This window comes from Marmota monax, unplaced genomic scaffold, assembly GCF_021218885.2.
Source record: "Marmota monax isolate L192 unplaced genomic scaffold, Marmota_monax_Labrador192_F-V1.1 WCK01_AAM20220418_F8-fsc00083, whole genome shotgun sequence".
Lineage (NCBI taxonomy): Eukaryota > Metazoa > Chordata > Mammalia > Rodentia > Sciuridae > Marmota > Marmota monax.
The window spans coordinates 1257063-1282751 of record NW_026692848.1 but is presented as its reverse complement, the minus strand read 5'-3'; the positions used below and the strand labels follow the sequence as shown (position 1 = coordinate 1282751).

Below are 25689 nucleotides of genomic sequence, written 5' to 3'. Positions count from 1 at the left end.
GGCAGTCGCACCTTTTCGGGTGCCTGGTGTGGCTCTGTGGCTGCTGCCCCTGTGAGGTGTGACTCGTGGTTGGGATGAGTAACCTGTTCCCCGACTCCAGAGAGCAGCGGAACATCCCTCTATCCCCCGAGAGCTCCAGGCTTTCATTCTGCCAACTTGGGTGGGAGGGCAGGTGCAGCGCCAGCTCCTTTGGGAGCTTCATGGAGTTTGGGGGACTCTCTCCCTCTCTTTTCTCAAAGATTTGAAGTCTAACTGCAGGGGACAGGAACAAAGCCTAGGGACTTTTTCTCCAAGGGAGGATTCCTACAGCTAACCTATTTTCTACTATCGGGAAATCGCTTCAGGTTTTTGATCTCATCTCTTTTCTGTAACCCTGCACCCTGGCCAAGAGCTTATTCCTGGCCCGAGAACAAAGTGCTTTACAATATTAAAGCTGAATCGACATGCAGGAATTTTTAATATCACAGTATCCAAAGACTCTTCATATAGAGCTCCGTCTGGGTTATGTCTTTGAAGTGGTCTATGGGCTCTCGCTATGGGAGAGGGGTAGAACAGCACAGCTGGTGCCCACCACGGGTGCCACCCCACCCCGTTCTCTCACCAAGGGCCAGGCACAGGTGCTGGCTGGAGGTCTTGTCCAGCCTGCCACAGCTGCATGGGATGCGAGTGGTCCCTTCTCACAGCTGAGGACAGAAAGCCATTATTTGTCCCTAACAAGATTCATAACATCAAACTTTGTAACTTGGTTTAAGTATTGAAGCACTTGCACTGCCCCCTCCCCCAGGGCCGAGGAGGTCCGTGGTCTTACCCACTGCCCACCTCCGCTCAGGCAGAGCCTGATTGCTCATCCCACCATGTCTGCTTTGGTGTCAGGGAGACCCAGATGTTGATGACGGAGGATCCCGGCTTGGACTGAGTGATTTCAGTACGTTGTTGATGCTGACTTAACTCTGATTCCTACATTTTCCTACTTTGCCCAAGGTACTGGCCACTGTCTGATGCACAGAAGGCCACGTCTGCAGCAGAGTTCCCAGTGATTGCTGAGCAGTCCTGCTAACGAGCAGCTGGTTGGGGTCCTGTTTCTCACTAATGTGTCTCTGGCACTAAGTGGAGGACCCCACCTAGCCGAGGACATTGAAGAAACATCCAGAACAATTAATCCACAAATGTTGAAGTCAGCAAGAAGCTGCAGTTGGTTTCTGACCTCTCTCAAGTATATCTTTATAAAAATTACTAAAATGGAAAATTGTAACTACTTTGATTAAAAACTTGCTTTAAAAAAAAATCATCTCCTCAGCCAGGCGCAGTGGCCACAGCTGCAATCCCAGAGGCTCAGAAGGCTGAGGCAGGAGGATTGAGGGGCCCTAAGCAACTTAGCAAGACCCTGTCTCAAAGTAAAAAATAAATGATAATATTAATAATAATTTTTAAAAGGACTGGGGAAGTGGCTCAGTGGTTAAGTACCCCTGGTTCAATCCCTGGTACCAAAACCACCAAACAACCAAACAAACAATGAAACAGAAAAACAAAACAAAATCATCCTTCAAAATGGCCTTTTCTCTGGGTCTAACACTTCTCTTCCTTAAAATGTTAGTTATTAAAATTTTAATAAATATTAATAAAGAAAAACATGAACAAATAACTCCAACAAGAAGTAGAAAATGCACTGAAAACTCAGCTCTTTGCAGCCTGTGAATCTGGATTTTACCTGTGGTTGCAATCCCGTGAGGTGCTTCTATAGGAAAGTATACATCCCTGGCACTCCTCTCACATGTTCTCAGAGGTCGAGGACGTGCCCATTTTGTCCTCCATGAGGTGGCTGTGATCAGGAGCAGCCCCAGAGGGTCAGCCCACTCTGCAGTGGAAGTTGTGGGTGGTTTTGAAGGTGTTTAATTTATAAGAATTTCCTAAGACACTGGGTAGAGGTAAGGCAGCGAGCAAAGTGTGGTGGCCGCCCTGCAGAGGGGCTCTGCAGCCTGGGGGTCAGAGGACCCTGCTCCACCTGTGGGGAGACCTGCATCTGAACAGCCTCTGGGCTCATCTGATCCTCCTCTGAGCGGGCCTCTGTCCCCTGTCCTGGTCTTCACATCTCACTTGTGGTCATCCCACTGACAGAAAATATTTTTCCATTCAGGAAAAATGTTTCTTTTCTTTTGGGAAGAAGTACTTTTCCATGTGTAATAGTCACATTTTTGATTGTCTGCCTTCTTACTCTACTTCACAGTATGTGTGATTTGGTGTCTGATTTGTGATTTGAATGTCACGTGCATCTAATAGAGTACTCCATGAATCATCCCTAATGACACCAGTCCACAGATGGCTTCAGCCTCCGCTTCCTAGTATTTAATAACTCTTTCTAAGAGATCGAGGGCTTTTTAGAAGTGAAGGGTCCCTGTCTGTGTAGCTCATCTGAAGAGAAATGGCTGTGTTCTATTCAGGCCTGCATTGCTGTGACCAGAAGACCCGATGACAATGACGGGACGAGGCGCAGTCTCTGTTGGCTCTTGGCTTCAGAGGTTCAGTCCGTGGCCTGCGGACCCGGCAGCTCTGGGCTCCCGAGGAGGCAGAGCATCATGGGAGGGCAGGGAGGAGGAAGGCAGAGCTCTGCACACCAGGGACAAAGCATAGACCCCGAGGTACGACCCCGTGACCCTCCTCCAGCCACACCCCTCCTGCCATCCTCACCACCCAGTTAATCCATGAAGTGGACTGAAGCATGGATTGGGTTTAAGGCTCTCGTAGCCCGATCATTTCACCTCTGAGCATTCTTGGCTTGCTTCACAAGTGAGCTTCTGGGGACTCCTCACATCTAAACCATAACAGCCTCGGTCTCTCTGGAGGTTTTATGCACGGGAAAACAAGCACAGGCATTTTTTAGATTAATGTTTTATTTATATATGACAGCAGAATGCATTACAATTCTTATTGCACATATAGAGCATGATTTTTCACATCTCTGGTTGTATACATAGTATATTCACACCAATTCGTGTCTTCATACCTGTACTTTGGATAATAATGATCATCACGTTCCACCATCATTAATTACCCCATGCCCCCTCCCTTCCCCTCCCACCCCCCTGCCCTATCTGGAATTCATATTCCTCCCATGCTCCCTCTCCCTATCCCACTATGGGTCAGCCTCCTTATATCAGAGAACACATTTGGCATTTGGTTTTTGGGATTGGCTAACTCCACTTAGCATTATCTTCTCCAACGCCATCCATTTACCTGCAAATGCCATCATTTTATTCTCTTTTGTTGCTGAGTAAAATTCCATTGTGTATAAATGCCACATTTTTTAATCCATTCATCCACTGAAGGGCATCCAGGTTGGCTCCACAGTTCAGCTATTGTGAATTGTGCTGCTATAAACATGATGTGGCTGTGTCCCTGTAGTGTGCTGTTTTCAGTCCTCTGGGTGTAGACCTAGGAGAGGGACAGCTGGTCAAATACAAATGCTGCTGCTGCTTTTTTTAAACAAGCATCTTTTGTTTTCTTTCCTGTGTGTAACTACGGAGTCAGGTGTGGGGGGACTTTTGAGGACCCTAAGCTGTGTGACCCTCTCACAGGCTGACTGCTGCACTGAGGCTTCTTCTAACTTAAAGAATGTGAAGCTTTTACTCTTAAACCCAGTGTGTGTAAGACAGGCTGGGGAGCAGGGGCCGTCTCCTAATGGCTCCCGACTTGTGTAAGGGGAAATTCATGGGAAATTTCTCCTTTCACGACTTTAGAGAAGGAAGTCCTTGGATTGGGGACGATCAGGGGCCTCACCTGTGGGTAGTGGGTACAGAACATTCCTTCTGCCCTGTGCGCTTCTAGCCAGGAGTCCAGGCTACTTCACACCAGGATCACTAGAGAAGGGAGACCCCTGGAGCGAAGGCCAGCCCTGTGAAGCCCTCCACATCCACCATGGCCCCAGAGGCTCACTGGGAGACTGGCTGGACTGGGTTTGGCTTCTGCATCTGCAGAAACGGCAAATCGCCACCGGAGTCCAAGCTGGGTGCACAATGAGAAGGAGCTGCCCCTGCGTGGGGGAGACCCCCGTAACAGACAGAAGACGTGAGGACAGAACTGGGTCACTGGTTGTTGCATGGTGACGAACACCCGCTGGACCTGGCTCCAGCAGGGAGGTCAGTGTGCCTTAGGACCCTGCTTGACAAGCCCGGACGGTGGCCTGGCCCTGACACAGAGGTTTTGCCTCCTGACAAGTCTCCACGTGGTGCCGTCCATGGGCCCAGCCCCTCCTGCAGAGGGCATGGGTGAGGCCAGGGCCCCACATGGCTGCCCAGGCCACAGTGTGTCCACCCAGGTGAGCAGTAGGGATGGCCACCTGCATGCTGTGAGAGGCCTGCTGTTGGCAAGGACCTGGGACTGCCTGTCCCTCCTCCAGCTGACCACCTGCTGGGAACCAGGTGACCACACCAGCCCCTTGCCACCTGACTGATTTGCTCCACCCTGTTTGGTATCTCACGGCAACTGGGTCAGTCAGAAGTCACCGTGGGCTGCAGGACCCTGCTGCCTTGTGGCCTGAGCATCCACATAGGCCTGGGTGAAGCTGACCTGCTGTGTGACCTGGTTGTCCCTGGAGCAGGCAACGTGGACGCTTCTAGTCCCTGTGCCTTGAAGATTATGAACGTTCAGGAAACGTAAATAAACCATGCTCTGCCAAGCCCTCTGGGGCTCAGAGTGGAGTGGACAGCATCTTCCTCTGTGGGTCACTGACTGCTGGCCAGGGTAGGCTTAGGATTGGGATCTGGTACAACTTCCCTGAGTTTGGGAACAGGGAGGAGGCACCTTCTGGGTCTGCATGTGTGGAGTCTGCCCTGACCCTGGGGGCCTCCTGCCCCATGGAGGAGATGTCGAGGACAGGAGTGGGGAGGAGTGGCAGGCGCGTGGGCCCCTGGCCTCCCTCACGGGCTTGGCTCTGACCCCTGCAGAGGCCGCTGGCGAGCCCAGAGGCTTGGGCCACAGAAGCTTGCCAAGTGCTGCCGGTTGTCGTGTGAGCCTTCTGTCCTTTGCTGCCCCGTCCAGGAGGCAGAGTGTCTTCTTAAGTCTTTGCAGGTACTGACCAAGCTTCTCTGAGAACCCGGGCTGCTGTCCTGGCGTTGTCCTGGCTCTGTCCCACGGAACTGTGTGGGTCTTGAAGAGCTCTGGGTCCTGCTGTGGCCAGCTGCCATGCTTCAGCATGCGTGGAAGGATCTCTCAGAGTGAATGAGGGTGGCTCTGTGTCAGCTCCACGATGCCTACCAGCCACACGGCCCCAGCGCCCTGGGGGACCCAGCCAGGCACAGGGGTCCTGCCTACCCACTGTCACAGGCCGAGAGTGCATCCTTGTCGTGTCTCAGGTGACACAGTGAAACTCAGGTGAACTCAGAAACCTCCCCTTTGTCTCAGGCCCACGTGGCTGGGGTGTCTGACCCTGTGAAGTTTGTGCTTCCCAGCCTGGTCAGGGCCAGGGAGTCTGTGTGAACCACGGACCTTTCCTATGGCCCCTTATGTCCATTTCAACACTGGAAACTGACCAGGCTTCCTCTCCTTCCTCCCCTGGCATGGATCCCTAAGTCGGGGCACCAGGGCCTGAGATCATGGAGGTGACGTGCACCAACCTCTTCCATCTGCTGGGATCTGACTTAGTTCTAGAATATCCTTCCTGATGCGCAAGAGGCGTGTGATCGGGTGGGGCTGACCCCACTTGATCCACCCGTCCCCCGGTACCAATGTCTGCCTCGGACGAGGCGTCAGTGCTGAGTGCAGAGCAGCCGTCCCCAGGAGCCATCTCCTGCCAGACCAGGCTGGTCAGGGGAGAGGAGAGGAGCTGCCTGACGGGCATGTGTGCCCCACAGTGAGGAGGGCCAGGAGGCCTGCTGTCAGGCTGGGGGACAAGCCAGGCTGGTCCAGCTTCCAAACTGCTTCGAGGCGAATGTGGCTGGGCCTCTCCTCCAGGCACCTGGGGGGTGAATGGGGTAGACAGTTTGCTGCTTTTTTCATGAGACAATCAAAGCCCAATGGCTCCCGCTGGCTTCTCGGGTCCTTTGACGAGGGCTCTGTGGCCCACTGGCTCTTGTGACTCTGCCCAGTGCTGTGCTGGGCAGTTCTGTCCTCTGTGTTTCTTGCGCAGTCCTCTCGGGCTCTCCTGTGCACCCCTGCGGGTCCACACCTGGGGGCCAGCCAGCTGGCTAAAGTCCAGCAGTGCATCAAGGGCCAGGGCAGGCCCGAGGGCCAGGCTCTTCATGGGCCCCCGTTGGTTTCTGCTCTGGGCTGTGGCCCTGTTGGGAGTTGTGTCTGCGGTGTCAGCAGATGATGCAGAGGCAGGGCCTGCACCCTCTATGGCCTCGGACAGCCCTGGGCGCCGCAAGCCCCTGTGGTCTCCTTCCCACCGTCCTCTCTAGCCTGCTTCTCTGGTGCCCGCTCACCACCTATCTTCTGCAGAGGGGCCCCTCTGACTCCAGACCATGTCGTCTCCCGAGGGCAGCAGACCTCCTGGGCCAGCTCTGCTGCTCACTATCCAGGTGCCCTCCTGGGCCACAGTCCCTCCTCTGTGGAGTGGCATGGACAGGCTGTCTCTGCACTGAGAGACCCAAGGCATGCAGACTGCTTATGACAGAGACCAGTGTGCCCTAAGAACTACCTAGGCATGAGCTGGGCATGCTGGACTGTCACTGGACATTATCATTTGATGCCATCTCCCCAAACCTGACTGACTGTCCAGTGGTGAATTCCTTGCACACAAGGGATGCATGTGGGACCGTGGGTGAGAGACCATGGCAGAGGGGCTGGGGTGATGCGGCCACTGTGGCCCTGCTGTGGTGCCTGCTTTCCATGGCTTGGTCGAGCGGAGATGGCACGGGTCCTCCACCCCAGAGGGCAGCTGGACTTTGTGTGGCTCTATGACCTAAGCAGACGTTCAACATTGTGCGCTGGTTTCCCTCCAACTTGGTTTTACAGACGAGGACACGGAGGCAGGGAGAGCTGAAGGGGCCCCTAGGCCCCGGGCCAGGAGCGGTGGCGTGTGCTGTGCTGAACATGCTCCCTCTCTGCCCACAGGCTGTCTGGCCTCAACACAAGCTTTCAGGTCACTTTCCTGCTGTCCTGGTTAGAGAAAGAGAAGGCAGGAGCAGCCAGCACCACTGAGAAGAGCCAGGAGCAGAAATGCCTCTCTGTTGGGAAGAACGTGTCCCTCACCATCCCTCTGAGCTCTCAGCCCCAAAGCAAAGGCTAACGTGTCCATGTGTCCAAGGAGTGTGAGTGGAGCAGGGCAGCTCTCCGGCTGGCTCAGCCCTGGGGAGCCGTCCCTTCCCCAGCTGAAAGAGGCCTCCCTGTCCTGGTTGGCCCCCGGGACCCCCACTTCCCCTGTCACCGCCTTGGTCTCCTTGCTTGTTGTTGAAGTGCATCTAGTGCTGAGTGAAGGAGCCGTCTTAGGCCTCTGACTCTCAGCGGCCTGTGGCCACTCAGCTGGGCCGTCTGGCAAGCGCTCGTCACTGCTGGGTTTGAACCGAGCCTTCAGAACCACAGGCCTGGAGAGCTCATTGCCCCTGCTCAGGGCTTGGAGGCCTCCTCGCGTGTGCTTCGTGGAGTCTTTCACGGGAAACTCATACCCGGAGTGCTGAAGAGCCACCCCTTCCTGTGCATGAAGTGGCACAAAAGCTCAGAAATGGGGGAGCTCCAGCTGTGGCCTGGCTGGTCTGAGGGCGTGGCTGAGTGGGGTCTTCCCACCTGTGAACGGAGGTCGGCCTGGAAGCTGCCCACTGGCCCAGCGTCTCAGAACGCGTGCCGACCGCCGAGGGTCATGCTCATCACTCCTGTCCTGGCCCTCTGCTGGAACCCCGCCAGTTGGCGCCCCTGGGAGTTCAGCAGACCCTGCCTCCAGGAAGGGCAGAGGGGAAGGGCCTTGTCCTTTTGGCTCTGGACTCAGGCTAGTTTCCATAGCTGTGCTGTGTGCAGAGAGCGGTGTCCACGTCCCTGCAGCCAGGACGCTGCAGGGCAGGCTGCGCAGGAAGGCCACAGTCCTGTCCCGAGGCACCGGGACCCTGAGGAGATGCACCGTTGGACCCACATCCAAGTCCTGAGTAGCAGTGTGGACCCAGGGCGTGAGGTCCAGGAAGGATGCTCGATTCTGCTGGGAAGTTCTTTCTTGCACATGAACAGGAGATAGGACTGTTTTTGCATGGATTTGTTGAAGTAAGTGCGGGCTGAACGTGGGGCCTGCTGGCCAGCTGCAACACTGTGGGAGGTGGAGAAGGCTGCCTGACCGCCTCTGGTCAGACTTCAGTTCATACCCTCCTGTCTGCAGATCACAAGAAACATTCTTAATTCAGTCGAGGAACACTCTCATGGGGGTGGGTACTTCTTATTGGGCATGTTTATATTTCAGTCAAAGTCAAAACCCACGCACTAATGTTCAGAAATATTACTGAAATTTTGTCATTTCCAGTCAAAGGAAGGAAATTGCTTTTGAGTCACTGCAGCAGCATGTGATGAACATAAGCTGACAAGTAAGAAGCAAGCTCTTCAAATCTGGCTCTGTGAAGAAGTGGCACACGGAGGGGCCAGCAAAGCTGTCTGCAGGCCAGGAGGCCCACAGGGGCAGTCCCTTCCCAAGAGGAAGCCTGGTGCTCAGAGCCTGGAAGTGCTGCCCCAGTTAACCAAGCAGCCAGGCAGCTGGCGGGAAGGGTCCTCAGCCAGTGCCTAAAAGTGGTGACCACCAGCCAGACCAGGGGTCCTGTGCCTGTCCACACACTGGCAGCTCTGAGTCTCACAGACAGAGCTCACAGACAGCTGTCCACCTCCCCAGGCTGTGCTGGCTGATTCAGGCCCTCCAGAGAGGAGGCGCTGGGCTGGCTGCGTCCCCACTGGTCCTGTGGAGTGGAGCTCCCACAGTGACCCGGCACCCGGGAGCTGAGCTGCCGTCCCCGCCGTCCCCTCAGCCAGGAGGGCGGCTTGTGCACTTCCTGGCACCTGTTGCCCCACCCAACAACGTCCTAGTGCCCTCTTCGGTGCAGACGCTGGTCTGCATTTCAGTAGCACATTCAAAATGAAAAAAGAACAGTTTCAAGTTCCGAGATGTTTTTGCTAAGGAGATCACCCAGCACAGGAGGATGGTAGTTCTAAGTTAATCTGAACGGAATTTTAAAAAAATGCTTTGAGTAGGTTTAGTAATGATGAGTGACAGGAAGCACTTACAGCAGTTTTGATCCCTTGTAAAAGAAGATCCACACTGTCCTCTCCTCTCCTCGCCTTTGTGATACAGACCTGGCAGTATCGCCTAAGTGTCAAAGCTCCTTGTGACAAATTCCCATGTCCTCTGATCCTCTCAAAAGGTACTTCTTCAATTTTCTTCTCTATAAATCTGATGCAGGCGGATGCAAGGGCTTTAAATTGTCTTTAGTTAATTACTTAGTTAACTATTATCTTTAGTTACTTATTTTTAAAACCATCTCCTCTGCTGCCTCCCTTGCCTCAGCACCCTGAGGTATGGTCCCTGCTTAGAAGGTCACTGTGGCCTTCTGGGGAGAGAGGCTGGACGCAGGACTGGCAGCCCTACATGCACCTCCCAGCCCAGAAACAGAACCCCGTGTGGCCTGAAGGCCATCTCTTTGTGGCTGTGGCTCCTCCGCATACCAGAAAATTGTGGCCCTTACCTATAGAGTGCCAAGGCATTGTGAATTTGTTAAATGAGGAAATAGCTGCTCACCTAAATTATTGATCACCATTTGGTGACCAAAAATAATTTCATTTTCTATTTTTCTCTTTTAGGTTCTGTAAATGAAAAGTTACCTGCACGGGAAGGCACAGGAAAAACAGGTAACTATCTTAACATCAATTTTCATGATGATATTTCGTATCTAATCCAGTTGGTGCCTTGAAGTGACTTCTCAAGTTGAGACTTAAACATGTATTAGTAATGGTAATAGAGCTGAAATAGTGGTCAGTTCTTGATTTGTTCAACAGACATGTGGTCAGTCTTGGGGTTGCAGTCACCCTGTGGCTATGGTGCACATCCCTGGCCAGCCCTGGGGTCCACCTCGGGGCTCCTGCCCTGACTGTATCAGAACTGCTGCACTGTGTCCCTGGGAGGACTCTGGGGAGGGGCCAGTTCAGGCTTGGGCTCCGGCTCCAGTCACTGTGGTCTCACCCCTCCTGCTCAGGGCCATTAAGCTCCTCCCTTAAGAACCACTCCTTGGCCAGGGTCAGCTTCCAGGGGCTGCAGGTGCCTCTGTGGCTACCAGGGTGGTGGACCTCATCCCAGGCCCCCTTTCTGGTTTCATCTTCTCCAGGTTAAATGAAATCAGACTTTGACTTTCTTTCCCTGATCTGGGTTATTATGATGAACCTGTAGCAAAGAAGAGTAACGTAAAGACAAACGGACCCTGGTGTATCCAACCCCATTCCTGAAACATACATTGAAACTCTGACAGGCTCCGTCCCTCCCTGGAGGAACATTTGTCAGGTGTTTGCTTTTGTAAGACAAAGGTGGCCACCTGGTCACCTCCAGCTGCCCAGAGACCACTCGATGGGGATGGGAGGGAGGTGGTTTTGTGGACACGGACACAGTCCCTGGGAGATGGAGCTCTCGGTGCAGGAAGAGCCCGTTCGTTTTCCAGCTGTCGCAGTGACAGGCAGAACGGGGTCCTGGCTTGACAGGTCTGCGAGGGGAAGAAGGGACAGGCACACTGAGCACTGGAGTGAGGGTCTGGATCTGCATCTGTGAGATTTTGGTGGTCGTCAGACTGAAGGTTGGGGAAAAGGAAGTGGCAATGTTCATGCTTCTAGAAGTCAATCAAACGCTGAAGAGGGAGGAGCAGGAGAGGGAGGATCCGGCTCAAGGACGGCTCTCCTCCTGATCCTTAGGATTCTAGATGCTCATGGAACCCACTGTGGGGTCTTCCCGGGGAATTGGTGTGTGGGCACGAAAATGAACTGAAGCCCCCAGCCAGAAGACAGGCCTTTAACAGAAGGAAAATGGGAACCCAGCCGCTGAGAACACTGTCTCATGTCCTCGGGCTGCATTGGCCCCACAGGGCTTGTGCTGACACAGAGCTGCTCAGGGCAGCACAGGACAGGCTGAGGGTGCCTGGGGTCTGCCCCCCCAGCCACACCCCCACCCCTCACCTCCCTCGCCCTGGGCAGCCAGCAGCCCGTAGATGGCAGGGACCCCATGAGTCTGGGGACAGCTGGAGGGCCCAGAGTGGCAACCTGCTTAGACCTCCGCATCTGACTGCCGTCGCCAGCCCTGAAGACTGAGGATGAGCCTTTGCAGGGTTTTCCCCATGTGCACGTAGGACCTGGAGCAGGGCCCTGGACCGGCCCTCACTGCAGCTTCTCTGAGAACATGGCAAAACATTTAGTAGACATGGGCCTGGCTCTGGCTACCATTGGTGTCCGGCTCAGACTTTGCTATCAAATGATGTCACGTTGTTCTCATTATTTGGACCATAAACAAGAGAGCTCAATGTTAAAGATTTTTAAAAATTTCTTTTTGGCTTTCCTCCTAAAAAACCTTATGCTAAGCTTCACTGCTATTCCTCAGCAGGGAGGGTTAGCAGATAGGCCCAGGGTCTGCCGTCATCTTGTGTTTTATCCTGAAATTCCTACCTAGCAGGGGGCACAGGCAAGCCTGGGTGGGGAAGGGGGAGTCCTGGGGGCCCAGGGCCTCCCCACTGCCCAGCGGGGCTGGTCCCAAGCAGGGTGAGCAGGAGCTCTGGAGCAGGCAGGCTGTGTCTGGGCTCTTACGCCTGCTCCTCCCCGGGAACTGGAGGACTCCTCTCAGATGTCTGAGTGAAGATGGTCCATTGAGCAGGTGCCCTCTGCACGCCCGGCCTGCTCCCTGCTCCTAGCCCTCACCCCACCCACCTCTCCTCCTGTGTGATGCTTCTGCATCGTTCTGCACAAGGGAGAGCTCAAGGCGCACAGAGGTGGCAGCCAGGGGTCCAGCCCACGCCTCCCTGACTGCTGCCTTTCCACACACCAAAGGGGGGGTGCACCCAGTGCTGGTTTTAGCCACCCTCCCTGTCCCCCTGTCTCCTCCTCGACTCCTGGTGACCTGAGTTCACCACTCTGCTGATTTGAACCCTTTCCCAGATCTAGCCTCCCCTGCTCCTGGTGTCTCACCCCTTCCCCAGCCATCCTGGGGCTGGGCATTGGCCCATTGGCTTAGGGCCACATCTAGCATGTCCTGCCTGGGACTTGGTTTTCAGCCTTGAGCTGAGTTTTGAAGCAGTGGCCCCTGCGGCCTCCATCAGAGTCTGGTCGGGGTTGGCATGGGTGCAGCCCCTGCGTCCATTCAGGGTGGCTGTGGGGGTTGGTGGGGCTGCTTGCGAGTCCTGAGCTCTGTCCTGCATGCACACTTACTTAGCTTACTCTCATGATTGTAGTCTCCTTGCAAATCTTTTCCGTTCTGAATTCAGATGATGCCGCAGCTCCGGCGCTGGAGACACAGCCTCAAGGAGATGAGGAAGGTGAGCCTGGGAGATGATTTGGGTTTGTGGCGGGGAGGCCAGAGAGCTGGGAGGCAGAGGCAGGTCGCCCTGTGAGGAATGCCACTCACAGAGGATGGGGATGAGCCAGGAACACGGTCTTCCAGCACAGGGGAGACAGGAAAGGTGGCCACCGGGTGGGAGGGGCCAAAGGATACCAGTTGCACCTACGTGGGATGAGGAGGTTAGCGATCTGATGTGTGGCATGAGGGTCGTCGTTGCTACTGTCCTGAGCATTTCCTAAGACAGTGAACTCAGGTACTTCTACCACACACAACTTAAGTGAGAAGAAGGGTGTGTTAACCTGCTTGATTGCAAAACTCGTTTCAGTCTCTATCCTAAATAGAGATGCCCAAACAAGATATTTGGCCTGAACCTCTGTGAGGGCACCTGCTGTTTTCCTGGGGATTTTAATGTTGAATGGTACTTCACATAGCAGAACACTGAGATATTCAATTTTTAATACAAATCTGTGAGTTGAGGTCTTACAATTAAGATAACATAAAGTGTATATTTCAAAAGTGTGCAATAACATATGCCATTTCTCTATTCATCTTTTCACATTTTTGTTATGATGAGGATAGATTTCCCCTCTTCACCTTTAATAAATTGTTTTGGACAGGTCAAATCCTCAGGTCAATTGGAATCAGTTGGGATCAGGGTTTAAATATAAATAAATACAAATAAATCAGGGATTGGAATACAGTTGCACCTTGCTTTGCAAATAAGCTGACATGCACATGGTGCTGAACGCCACACCCTCTCTGCACCTGGGCACCCCTCCAAACAGGAGAGCCAGAGGTGTCTGGGTGGTGAGGGCGAAGGGATCTTTAGATTCTGTGTTCTCAGGGCAGAGCTCTGACCTTCACTATAAATATTCAAATGCATTTGTTTACACAGTCTCACTAAAATGGTACATCCCTGAAATTTTTTTCACAAAAATTATATTTTGTGTTGAGTCTTTCAACTTGGGGAAAACCTGCGTGTTAGATGAGCAACCATCTGTGCCACACAGTACATTTTCATACACTGAGTTGTTTTCTAATACCCAGTTCTCAGGAAACTGTCTGGATTTAAACTATTTTTAATCATACTTTGGTTAAAGAAGAAATATGCTAAAATAATATTTGAATTGTAATCTTACCATTTCTTTTTGTTTTGTGCACATGATCACGTTAACAATTGCTTTAGGAAGGAGTGATGTGCACTTGTGTGTTACACCCACTTTGTTTGTTTGCTTTGCTGCCTGCTGGAACCTTTGAGGAGCTTTGATGAGAATAATTCTCCTTTTACTTCACTAGATATCGCATCACGTTATCCCACCCTTTGGACGGAGCAAGTCAAAAGCCGACAGAACAAGACCAATAAAAACTCAGGTAAAGTGGGACGACCGTTGCAAATGCACGTCTCAGCTGGGAGCTTCACCTGAGGGGGTGCCAGGCGTTGTGTCCTGTAACTTGGTCACAGAGTCCTAAGAGTGTCACTTATGGCCGGGCCACCAGATGCATTTAAGATGTTGGTGTTTTCTTATTACACTTTCTAAATTCTTCAAAGGTTTATGTATGAAAATGGAAACGTTTGATGTAAAGACACCGATGACAGGGGCTTGACTGTTGGGATCAAGTGTTGGGTGACTCTAGACAAGCATTGGTTGCGTCCTCCATGGTTGTGATTTTGGCTGGTTTCAGGAAACCTGCTTCTTCCTGTAGTTCCTGTTGACCTCTGGCTGGTGTCCACAGTTCATTTTGGAAGGGAGTGATCTTGGGGTTTCAAGGAGCTTGGTGCAGAGGAGACCGAGCTGGTGACAACTGAGATTTCTTGTGCTGCCTCCTGGGAAGGCTGCATGGTGACCACTGCGAGGTGGCTGCTGGTGGCTCTATGTCTCTGTCAACATGCATTTTTAATAACAACTTACTGGAAAGTCGGGCGGTTTACCAAGGTTCAGGGTCCTCAAGCAGCTGGACTCTGCTCTCACCCGTGCACTGGCCCAGCGGCACAGCCCCAGGTGGAATCAGGAGTGTCTGGCTGGTGTTGCCCGGGAGGACTGGGTGGCCGGGGCCTGGCACTTCCCTCCCACCTGGCGTCTGCCCAGGGCATTTCCCAGCCCACTGCGGCCCTCACCTGGCTCTGGCCAAGCCCTGTCCCTCACCTTCCTGGTGGGCTGAGAAAGGCAGGATCCAAAGGTTTCACCACCAGATACGTGGGTACAAATGCAGGAAATTAAAACGATTTATAAAGTGTTGATTTTTTCCAAAGGAATGATATTACACATAAATTCTCCCTGTTGTGTAAAAATATGCAACTGTGTACTTCTCTCATAAACTTTAGAAACTCAGTCTTGTTTGCTTTTGCACAGTGAGGCTATTGGCTTTGCTTCTGAATTCTATAAACTAATGCAGGAGAAACCACTCAGAACACACGTGCATGAGCTCGCCAGTAGGTCTGGAAGCTCCTCAGGGCAGGGGTGACGTGCAGTGCCTGAGCTTTGGGAGACACATGCCCAGTCTTTGTGAGCCCCATCCCTGGGCGCTCTTAAGCACAGGTCATTGTGAGCAGGGGCCATTCGGGGTTGGCAGGTTGAGCCTCCCAGAAGCCCAAAGAACAAGTGTACCATTGTTTGACACTTGCTTGTGCCTTGTTCTGGGCTGCCAGGTGGCCTGCCAGGTGCAATCAACCCATGGAAGCTGGACAGGCTTTCAGTATAGGTCATGGGGCTGAAAATCGGGCTTCGGGAAGTCCCATCCACATCAGCTACCCTGCACATTGCTTGATCTAAGTCTGCCTGCATGAGTAGAGTACAGGAAGGTGGCGTGAGCTGGTTTGTGGATGTGGGGCTTGAAAAGGAGTGGTCAGATTTGTGTTTAGTGACAGCTGTCCAGGTGCAGGTCTGTCTCAGTCTGAAGAGGGTATTTTGGGACATTAAAAACAGTGTTTAATTTGTTCCGTTTTAACAGTGAGATGATGTATCACAAACAATCAGGATTTACATAATGGCCACCACTGTCATTGAAGTTTCAAACGTATCAATCAACTGTATGCATATTTATTTTCTGCTGTTCAAAGCTACTTTTACTTATAATCATCTTTGGTAGACATGGGCACATTTATTGGACCAAAAATGAATGATTTGTGACTTAGTACTCTGTGTTTTTAAAAATTCTCTTAGTTTGTCAGTTTTCTTTCATCTTCTTTTATAGAAAAGGTCAACCTAGAAACAAACGGCATTGCTTATCTGTCCTCTGATGTTCCTGTAGGTGAGCAAAACATAGGATTTTCCCTGTGAGTTTGCAATAAAAAATGTTATTTCTTTTGGTAGCAGTGCCAGCACTAGCCCCAGGCCTCACGATGGGAGCGAGTGTGTGCTGTGAGCACGTGGCTTACAGCAGAGTGGCAGTAGCCTTTCCAAGGGACCATTCTTCCAAAACAAACCAAGTTTCCCAGCCTGTGAAGCTTTTCACATAGTAGTTACTCAATAAATGTGTATTTACCACAATAAATATGTACTTACTAAACCAACAAAGAGTCTTACCATCACACATCCCATGGGTACTCTGATGGTACCATTGCATTTGTTTCTAAACCTGAATTAACGAAACAGAAGTATAACCAAGTTGATAAATAGTGAGGAAAGAGGGAACCTCAGTACCACTGTGCTTTGGCTTCTGGATTTATATTGATTGAAATTCAATGCAAATATAATCATATATGAAATGTTTTCTGTTCATTTAGTAAGAAAAGCATCTCTTTCATTTAATGATCAATATACATTAAAGAAATGACTAGAATCTCATTTTTTTTTAACTTAGGAATGCAGTATCCACTTTTCCTATCTATATAAGACTAGGTGTTGGTTCGTCTCTGTCTTGAGTCATCTTACCATCTGAGCTTTGCTCTATTCATAACGGGTACACCAGGTATGGCAGATATTTATCAGGTAGATTTTGCAAGTTTCTTTCAATCAGATGACTGCATTAGTGTCTCATGATTAACTAGTGTAAACCTAACCATTGCTCTTCCCTGGGGCGTGGCAAGTGCTTCCCCGATCCCAGCCTGGCTGCCCTGAAGCCCCCTCTAGGATTTGGAAGAGGAGCTTTGGGTTTCTCTTCTTGGTTGGAGAATGCCTCAGGCGTGCAGCGATTCCCAGATGCCAGGCGCTGGGGCTCTGTGGCCTTCCAAACGAGGGGCCTCTCTCAGAAGGGAGCGTGAGCTGGGCCTTCAGGGCTTACGGGATGCTGCCTGTAGGGCCAGAAGCGGCCACCCAGGCCCTGGTCTCTGGAGTCCAAGTGCGAGTCCTTCTCAGTGCCCAGGTGGCGGGAGGGGGAGTGTGGCTGGCATGAGGCTGGCTTCCTGCAGCCTGGAGAGGAACCTGCAGTGGGGTGTGACCTGAGCAACCGTCCTCAGAGCGTGTTCATCCTGGGGTCCATGGGGCATGCCTCTCCCCAACAGGAGGCCAGACCGTTGTCCTCACCTTGTTTCAGGGGCCTTCGTCTTTTACAAAGTACTAAGAACAAGATGACCATGTTCTTTTTCACTCGAGGTGTCTGATAATGCAGATAAGATTCTAAAGTTTATGCCAAAAAAACGTGTGTTGATTTGTATTGATGAATTGGGATTCTGCTCGGGGCCCGTTACCTGCTGAAGAGAGTACAGAGGGGCGGAAATAGGAGCTCAGCCCAGAACAGGTGGCAGAGCCCAGCAGGGCTGGGAGGCAGAGGCCCTCTTGGTGGAGAGGGACCCGAGGGCCCAGGGCTGCGTTCTTCTGCACATCAAGAGCTGGGCATGTGCCCTCCAGGGCCCAAAGCCTCAGGATGTTCTGTGCCCGTGTGGCCGGCGTGGCGCCGTCGTCCGCACCACACCAGTCTAGGGGTCGCGTGAAGCAGAACCCATCAGTCAGTGGGGTCAGGGTCCGGCTGGGGGACCGGGCTCTGCAGGGTGGGGTAGACCCTCGGCTGCCTATTGCTGGGCACCGATTTTCCAGTCAGATCCTCCACTTGCCCCTGCCCCATGCGGACACTGAGGCATTGCTGAGGGTCTGATGCTGGCCAGGAGGGAACCAAGTGGCATTTGGGCTGGGTCACCCCTGGGGCCACTGCCCTTGGGTCAGAATGGATCATGTGGGTTGCAGTGCCCTGGGGCCCCTCTGCTTGGGCTGAGGGGAGGGGGGCAGCCCAAGTCTCCTCAGGGGAGGCCCACGTCACGTTTCCCACTGTCCTCTGTGAGGGTGCTTCCTTCTTGGGGATCCCTGTGCTGCACAGTGCTGTGGTGTGGGGGGTCGCCCTCACCGCCAGCAGCTCCTAAAACCAGGGGCGATTGAGGGCTCTTCTTGCCCTCCCAGGTCAGCACCTCAGCCTTAGCCCACACTGTCCTAAGGTGGCTCTGCAGGGCCACTGGCCGAGCAGTTCATCACCTGCTGGCCCCTGCTGGACCCCAGGGCCCCTGTGTCCCTCCTGAGGCTGCAGCACTGCCTTCGGGGCTCCACCAGGGCCAGCTTCGCACCCGGGCGCTGGACACCTCAGTCTTACGTTATTAACCTCGGATCTGAAGCTGGTACGGGAGTGGCCTGTGTCCTTCCCTCCAGGGCCTGCGGGAGCCTGATCTTCCCTTGGAGCCCAGGCTGAGGCTTTGCAGACTTCCGCGGGACACAGGCCTGCCCCAGGCCTCCCTCTGTAATCCTCTGGCTTTGCTGACCTCTCATTTAGTGCCTTTTAAGATTTTGCACACGAGCTGGAGGAAACATAGAGGACCCTGTTTCTGTCAACTGTCAGAACCCTCCTCCTACCAGGAGAGAGTCTCCTTTCCTCCCCAGACTGCGAAGACAGCCCTGCTTCGTGTCTGGGGAGAGCCTGGCGTGCCGGGCGCCCTGCGGTTTTATGGGCCCCTCAGCGGAAACGCTGCTCTGCCTCATTCAGAGTCTGATGATTTTTGTTTTATTGCACATATTAATATTAGTGCCAAAAGATAATTATCATTTAATTCTGCTTTAAATCATGGTAGATTACATTCCCTGGAGGCAAATAATACAAATCATATTTTCTTTTTTTAATTTCTGAGTTTCTCCTTTTCATTCTGTTTTTCAAACATAACAATATAAAAGCATCAAGACACCAGGTAGATTTGTAAGTTATAAAGCTTGGCCATCTGAAGAGCTTACGGTGTTAAAATGAATCTGGCAATTCCTGCTAACTGTGACTATGAGACTGTATTCCTTAAAGGCATCAATTATTCCTCTGAAGATGGACATCACTGAGTTGATCCATCACTGAGTCTTCTTAATTACACATGGAGGTTTTAATTGCAGTAATACTTCAGGGTTTCATATTTCTCCTATTATGATATTCAGTCAAACTCTGGTTAAATTGGCACTCGCCAGCATTTCGGAGCCTCGGTGCAGGAGCAGGCAGGCCCGACCCATCTCCGCAAACTGCTGGGTTCCATGCACGGTGCAGCCAACCCCTGAGGTGGCTCCCCGTGAGCTGGGGCTGCCTGGTGTCTCAGTTCTACGTGGATGAGGGCGTTTAGCCCAGACTGTGATTCCACGGAATGCAGAAGGCCAGGCTCTTCTGCTCCCAGCGCAGGGCCTCGCTGCCCTGAGGGCATGTTGCTGATCCTCTGGAAGAGGCCTGGGCTGCACATGCCGCTCCCTGGGCATCTGCTGACCATGAGGGCTTGTCCACGGGTGCTGTGGGCAGGAGTGCAGCTTCAGAAGTGACCTCTGGCAACAGAACTGGCAGAAGAGCCTGGGTACAGGGAAGGGGCCTCAGATGGGGAGCCAGGAGGCTCTACTTTGTACTCTCCCTCAGACCAAGCCCTGTCCTCCTTGTTATCTGACTTCGGCAGGGCCACCCTGACCACAGGTGGAAATAGCCGAGTGCAGCACCGGCCCTGTGAGTGTGCATTGGGGTGCTGCCGACCTCAAACACCCTCCTTTCTGCACGCGGTGGTCCCTGGACTGGACAGGTGACAGGTGTGGACCTTGCTTCTCCTGAACTGCTCAGAGCCTTTATCCTGCTTAGAGCCTCCTGGGCCCCAGGAAGCACAGATGATGGGGGCTGTGGCTGAAGCCCACTGTGGGGTCCAGATGGAGGTGATTGACCTCTGAGGGTCAGTAAGGATAAGGCAGGCCCCCAGGAGGCCCCCGGCTTGGTCCTGTGGAATTATCGATGGCCAAGGGGCCTGTAGGAATGGGATTAACTTCAGGGGGCACGTCCCAGAGGGGCGCTCAGCTCTGCAGAGCAGGGGTCAGTTGGCACGTTCTTGAGAATCTGTGTGTGTGTGTGTGTCCGCACTCTCATAACGAGGTACTAGGTTCTGGGTGATGCAGATGCTAGAGTTGGTGAGGATGGGGTGCACACACTGCGGCAGGTGTGCGGAGGATCTGCCTGGCAGTGGAACTGGCTCCTGGGGCAGCTCTGAGTGGAGGCTGCTCTGAGGAACCAGGGAGCTCCTCAAGAGCCGAGAGACGTCCGCTGTTCACACCTGAGAGTGGAGGTGTGTGGAACAGGCTCACCTGACTCCACTTCTGTGGTTTTCTTATCAGCTCAACAACCAAGTAGAGGTCATGTGACTCTGGTGCCCCTGCCCCTGCTGTTCCCCAGCTCCCTAAGACCCTCCTCTCCAGTGCGCACCTGAGGGTGGTAGCTCACCTATGCCACACACCTGCCTCCTCATCCCTATGAAAGACACGCCCTTTGGCTACCGGGTCACAGGCTCTGGGTGCAGGTCTGATGACACATCCTAAGTGCTCCTCAGGGACTTTTTAATGTAAAAACCCGTGTACTGCCACAGATGAGAGTTAAATATGGTAGGTACGATTTGGATCAAATTTAAATTTTCTTGTAATTACAGGGCACAATATTTCTTGAAGGTGTTGAGTAATAGACTTCTTTGTGTTCAAGATACAAGTCCTTCATCAGGGATTTCATTTTAGGCTGATAAAGCGGATGAAAGCTAACATCTATATCAATGATAAATGGCGAAGAATAAAGGACAACACTACTTAAAAATAGAGATTCTGCCTGGTATCTGAAACTCAAGATCAGCCTGACATCTGTCTTGTGTCTGACAGTCTGGCCTGCAAATAAATGCAACTCCATGCTCACAATATCTGTTTACAAATCATCGGGGGAAAATTCCTCGGGCTTTCTTCAAAAAGGGGATTTTATTGGAGTGCATTAGTCAGCGTTTGCTGCTGTGACACAACACCACAGGCAGGACGGCTTCAACAGCAGAGATGTGCTGCCTCACCCTCCCAGAGGCTCCATCTCCGAGACCGGGGCGTGGGCAGGACTGGTTTCTCCTGAGGCCCCACTCTGGTTGCCAAGTCTCCTCACTGGGTCCTCTCCGGACCTTCCTCTGTGGGTCCCTGCTGCCACTTCCTTTTCCTGTGGGATGCCCGCCCTTGGCAGGACCTGCTCATCCTTGGTAACGTCCTGAGGGCCCTTCTCACACAGAGGTTCCAAGTCCCACATGCAAGGCTTCCCCCTGGGAGCTTGGGGCGCACATTCCACCCACCCATGCAGGACAGAGTGGTCCTTAGTGCGGGTGGTTTGCCCTGAAGGCAAAGACAGTGAGCTGGAGGGGTGGGAGGTGACACTCACCCTGTGTCCTGCCCTTCCTCCTCTGTCTCCTGGGGCCAGGTCTCCTCTCCTAAACTGTCCCCTTACATCAGGAAGGGTCCCACAGCCCCCTGACAAGCAGGGACGGGCGGCAGCTGCTTGGGTGGCTTCTCTCTGATCTTGATGTCTCCGTTCTGAACGGGGATGGAGTTTATTCTTGCAAATCAAATGTTGGCTCAGGGTGAGAATTTCTCCCAATTTAGCTCTTGTTTTCATGACCACAGTGATTTCATGTGGAATAGTCATTGTTCAGCCGTGATCCCTTTTTTTTTTATGAAACTGTTTTTATGAAAACCAGCCAAGTGTGGCTCAAGCTAATAAAACACTCACGTGTTTCCTAGACCACAGCAGTGTTTCTGCCCCTCTGTGGGGTGGGGGGTGCGCATTGCTGGGATGTCCTTTGTGCCACCTGGGCACACCCCGTGTATTCACACAGCTGCACCATGGTGACGCAGTTTGGGCTCCCAGCACGGTTCCAGGAATGCACGGGGCCCGTGAAGCATGACACAACCCTGTCTTAGGAGATAAGTCTTTAATTTGTACATCTGCAGATTTAATTTGCGTTCAAACTTGACATTTTTAGCTAAGCTCAAAAGTGTTAAAGCAGTGGCCACCCCCGCCCCCCACAGCTGGCGTTGCATCATGTCCAAGGCACCTCCAGACGCGCCGTCAGAGGCCCCGGGAAGGCTGGGCGCTGGTGAGGACAGCAGGCCCAGGTCCGTCCATGATGGGACCCTCAGCTGAGAACACTCCGTCTTGCCCGGTTTTGACTGCTCATAACTTTCAGAACTTGAGAAATAAGTGTTCCAAGATTGCTTTCAACTAAAAGGCATTTTTTTTCTCTTTTGTTTGGAAACTTGGAAATCGCTTTGTTTTTCTATTTGGTGCAACTCTGCATCAAGAAAAGGAAGGACACTTTCTTCATTTGAGAAGTCAGTTTGTAAAACTAAGAAAATAGACCATTCCTTTAAAATGTTGGGTTGGAAAGAGATTTTACTAGCTCAAAATTCTTTTTAATTTAAGCATTTTTTAATTATTATATTTTTTTTCATGAATGCTAAAATATTTATCGAGAGCCATTGCTTTAATTTTTAAAAGAGCAGTGTGTCACAACCAGACTACACGTGATATGAAATGATGGGTGTGTAAGAAATCTTAGACTGAAGCAAATCTAATCCATAAATTACTTCAGTTCTTTCTCTTCATGTCTTGCCTCCATGTTTAAAATCAGTCAAAATTTCCTGTTTGGGCTATTGTATGATGTGTAAGACCATGTTGGCTATCTAGTAGGTACTTAATGAAGTACTGAATACTGATGACTCCTTATGGAAGCTTGAAAACATCCTGAGTCATTTTTATATGTGACAGAGATTTGCAGTTTGAGGCAATAGAAAGGGGGGAAGGAGCAGGGGGCTCCGGGGACCGAATATGAGTCCCCAGGGGAGCAGTGGCTCACCCAGCGCAAGCTGTGAGTCAGCACCGAGTCCGTGCGGATGGGAGCTGCCTATCAGCCTGGCCAGGCCTGGCCAGCCGTGCCGAGACACTGTGGTTGCATGTCCTCTGCCTCGAGACTGCTCAGTGGCAGGCCCCCGCCGTCACCGTCATGAACGGCCCGTCTGCTGCCCCAGCTGCTCTCCCCCCCCTTCCCCAGCCCCTTCTGTTCTGATTCCTGTCTCAAGGTTTGGCCTCTTCAAGACGGTCAGCTGGTTGGAGCCATGTCGCGTGGCTTCCTGCACTTAGCTACAGTCTGTCCATTTCCTCTGTGTCATTGCTTAACGTCCCAGGGTCCGGATGTGCCCAGTGTGCCTACTGACCTCCTGAAAGGCATCTTGGTGGCTTCCAGTTGGGGGCAGTTAGGAACGAAGCTGCTATAGACAGCCACAGGCAAGCTTTTGTGGACACGACTCACTTGGCCCAGTGCCAGGAGCAGGACCACTGGGCCATCTGCTCAGTGTGTCCAGCTTCCTGGGAAAACTCAGGCGGTCCCCTGGGTGGCTGTGCGTTCCCGTTCCCATGGCAGTGAAGGAGATCCCTGCTGCCCCAGGCGTCCGCAGCGCTGGAGGTGTCTGGACCTCAGCTGTCCAGCAGGGGCGGCTGTGGTTCACCGCTTTAGCTGTGGTCTCCAAGGTCAGGCTGTTGCGTCTTGCCGTCCGCCAGGGCCTCTGTGTTCTTTGTGCATTTTGGGAGAAGGCATCTTACGTTCTGGCCCCTGTGACTTTTCGTTCTCTCGCCCTGCACCGGTGCCCAGCTCATCAGCCGTGTCCTTCAGGACGTGGGGTGTCTCCCATTCGGGAGTTTGACTTTGTGAAGGTGTGAGGTTCCCGGCTGGATTCTTTCTTCTTTGCATGTGGACATGGGTTGTTGCAGCACCACTTGTTGGAAGGACCCCGTCCTCCTCTTGTGGCCTGTGTCCCTTTGAGTGGCGTTGGCTGTACCCGTGCAGGCCTGCCTCTGGGTTCTGGGACTGTCTTAGAACTTGTCCCTGGGGTGAGTGGCCGAGTGCAGACAGAGGTAAAGGTGACTTAGATGGGGCCATAGGAGCAAGGACCTGCGAGGCTGGTGTGGCGGGGAGGTGGGGGGAGCAGCCAAGGAGTCCAGACGGCTGCGTGGCCTGCCTGGCGGCCCTCCCAGGGTCCTGGACAGCCAGGAGTGCCTTGACAGCGCCCTGTCTTGTGTCCTCCTCTGCCTCAGCTCCTGGGGAAAGTACCTTTGGAAGGAGACACATTTGGGCCGTTTACAATAATCCGTAAGGCAAGATCTAGAAAGAATCTGAAAAGAACACTTAAAGCGAGGAGAGAAGGATGTCACACACCTTTAATACTGAGAATGCGCCCTGAGCCTTGTCTGTAGTGGGAAATCTAAAGCATGTTATGGCTGCCAGTCCCCGACCTTCCCTGGCACTGGTCTGTCTTTTTGGAGGAGGGCAGTGTGGTTTTAAGAAACCTTTTCTTCCCTTCTCTCCCCCGCGCTGTGTCGGAGAGAGCACAGCTCGCACCACAGTTACAAGTGGCTTTGGTAGGAAAGGCCAGCAAACAGGAAAAGTAATATGAGAAACCTTGTAGATCCGTGATCCAGGGGAAACAGGTGGAGACGGGCTGTGCCGCCCTGTTTACCATGTGGGCAGCACGTGGTCTTGCTCTGCCCCCGGGTACCATCAGCCTGTTCCCAGGTCGTGCCGTGTTCTCTGCACTCTGCTTCCTGGTGTGACCTGGCACCACCATCTGGGGACCTGGGGAAGTGCAGCTTCCTGGGTCCTTTGCTGAGTCCCTACCCTGCAGAGGGGGCACGGGAAGTCGTACTGTGGTTTCCAGGTGACTCTTCTGCATAGAATATGTGGGACACTCCGCAGTGTTATTTATGGCTCCGCCTTAACCTTTGTATGCTAGCGGAATGAAGCAGTTTCTCACCAGTAGGTTCTCACACCTGGAGGCTTTAGCAGTTCCAGGAGGAGTCCATTGGTCAGCTAGCTCTCCTCCCCTCTGTGGCTGTGTGCTGGGCGCTCATCCTGGAGCCTACGCAGGTGCTAGCTAAGGACACCAGGCCCACGGAAGCTCCTCGATTCCTGGCCCACATTCTCATCCGCTCTCTCTACCTGTGAGCTCCAGCCTGAAGCAACCCATGAAGTGTCCTTTTTGACTTTTTAAAATATTTTCAGTTGTCAGTGGATCTTTTTGTTTACTTACGTGTGGTGCTGAGGATGGAAGCCAGGGCCTCACACGTGCTCTACCGCTGAGCCACGACTCCAGTCCCATGAAGTGTTCTTTTTTAAGTACAACCCTGGAATTGGTTTCTGGTGACTGTCTTGGGTCACAGTTCCATCCCCAAACCAATCTCTATAGCCAGAGGGTCAAGAACTGCTCCCTGGATAGGCTGGGGTCATGGGTCCCTCCCTGGAGTTGGGAGAAGGTGACTTCCAGCCTCATGCCCACTGCAAGGGCTGACCCTGGCGGACAGGGGCTCCCTACCCCCAAAGGACAAGGACAGGATGCTGGGGAAGCCACCCAGCTGATGTCCCCATAGCCCTGTTCTCCACAGCCATGACCAACAGCTGGCACCTGGCCAAGGGCTGCTGAGACGGCAGACTCCCAGTGCCCAGGTAGGGTGGGGAGGAGACCTGTGAGGGCCAACAGGCTGTCTGGGGGCAGCTGCCATTGGTGGATCAAGAGCAAGGGTTGTAGGGGACGAAACATCTGTGACGGGACAGAGGGCAGGTCCCTGGGTGGGGGGCAGGCACTTGAAACAGTAACTCTTGGGGAGCCAGCATTTCACCAGGCCCTGCAGAGCTGGAGAATGTTCTAGAGCACCAAAGGTCGCCAACGTGAGAGTTTTCTGGCTCACTTGGGGAGGCGAGGAGAGGTGGCCGCAGTGTCACGAAGCTCAACTTCACTCCTGAAGCACCCAGTTACTCTGCTAAAAATGGCCCAGGAAAACAGGAAGCACCCTGGACTGGCCATGTGTGGTCACAGGACAAAATGCTGGGTGCTCGGTTCCCGCTGTGGTCCTGGCCTCTGTGAGGACCTGCATGTCCATCCCCCTGGGGTTCTGCTGGGAGCTGGGCTCCTCCTGCCCCATCAGAGCACCTGTACCCGGGCACCCGT

At 52.9% G+C, this 25689-nt stretch overlaps 1 protein-coding gene across 3 annotated transcripts in view; it reads left to right on the top strand.

The window, feature by feature from the left end:
- Nucleotides 1-25689, top strand: part of Smoc2 (SPARC related modular calcium binding 2) — a 144108-nt gene that overhangs the window by 62431 nt on the left and 55988 nt on the right. For 2 of the 3 annotated variants that reach the window (XM_046449355.2, XM_046449357.2), the window contains exons 5-7: nt 9757-9804; nt 12375-12458; nt 13778-13852. In XM_046449355.2, coding sequence (XP_046305311.1) covers nt 9757-9804; nt 12375-12458; nt 13778-13852 — 207 coding nt within the window. The remainder of the gene's footprint in view (nt 1-9756; nt 9805-12374; nt 12459-13777; nt 13853-25689) is intronic. The other variant, XM_046449356.2, reaches the window with a different exon arrangement.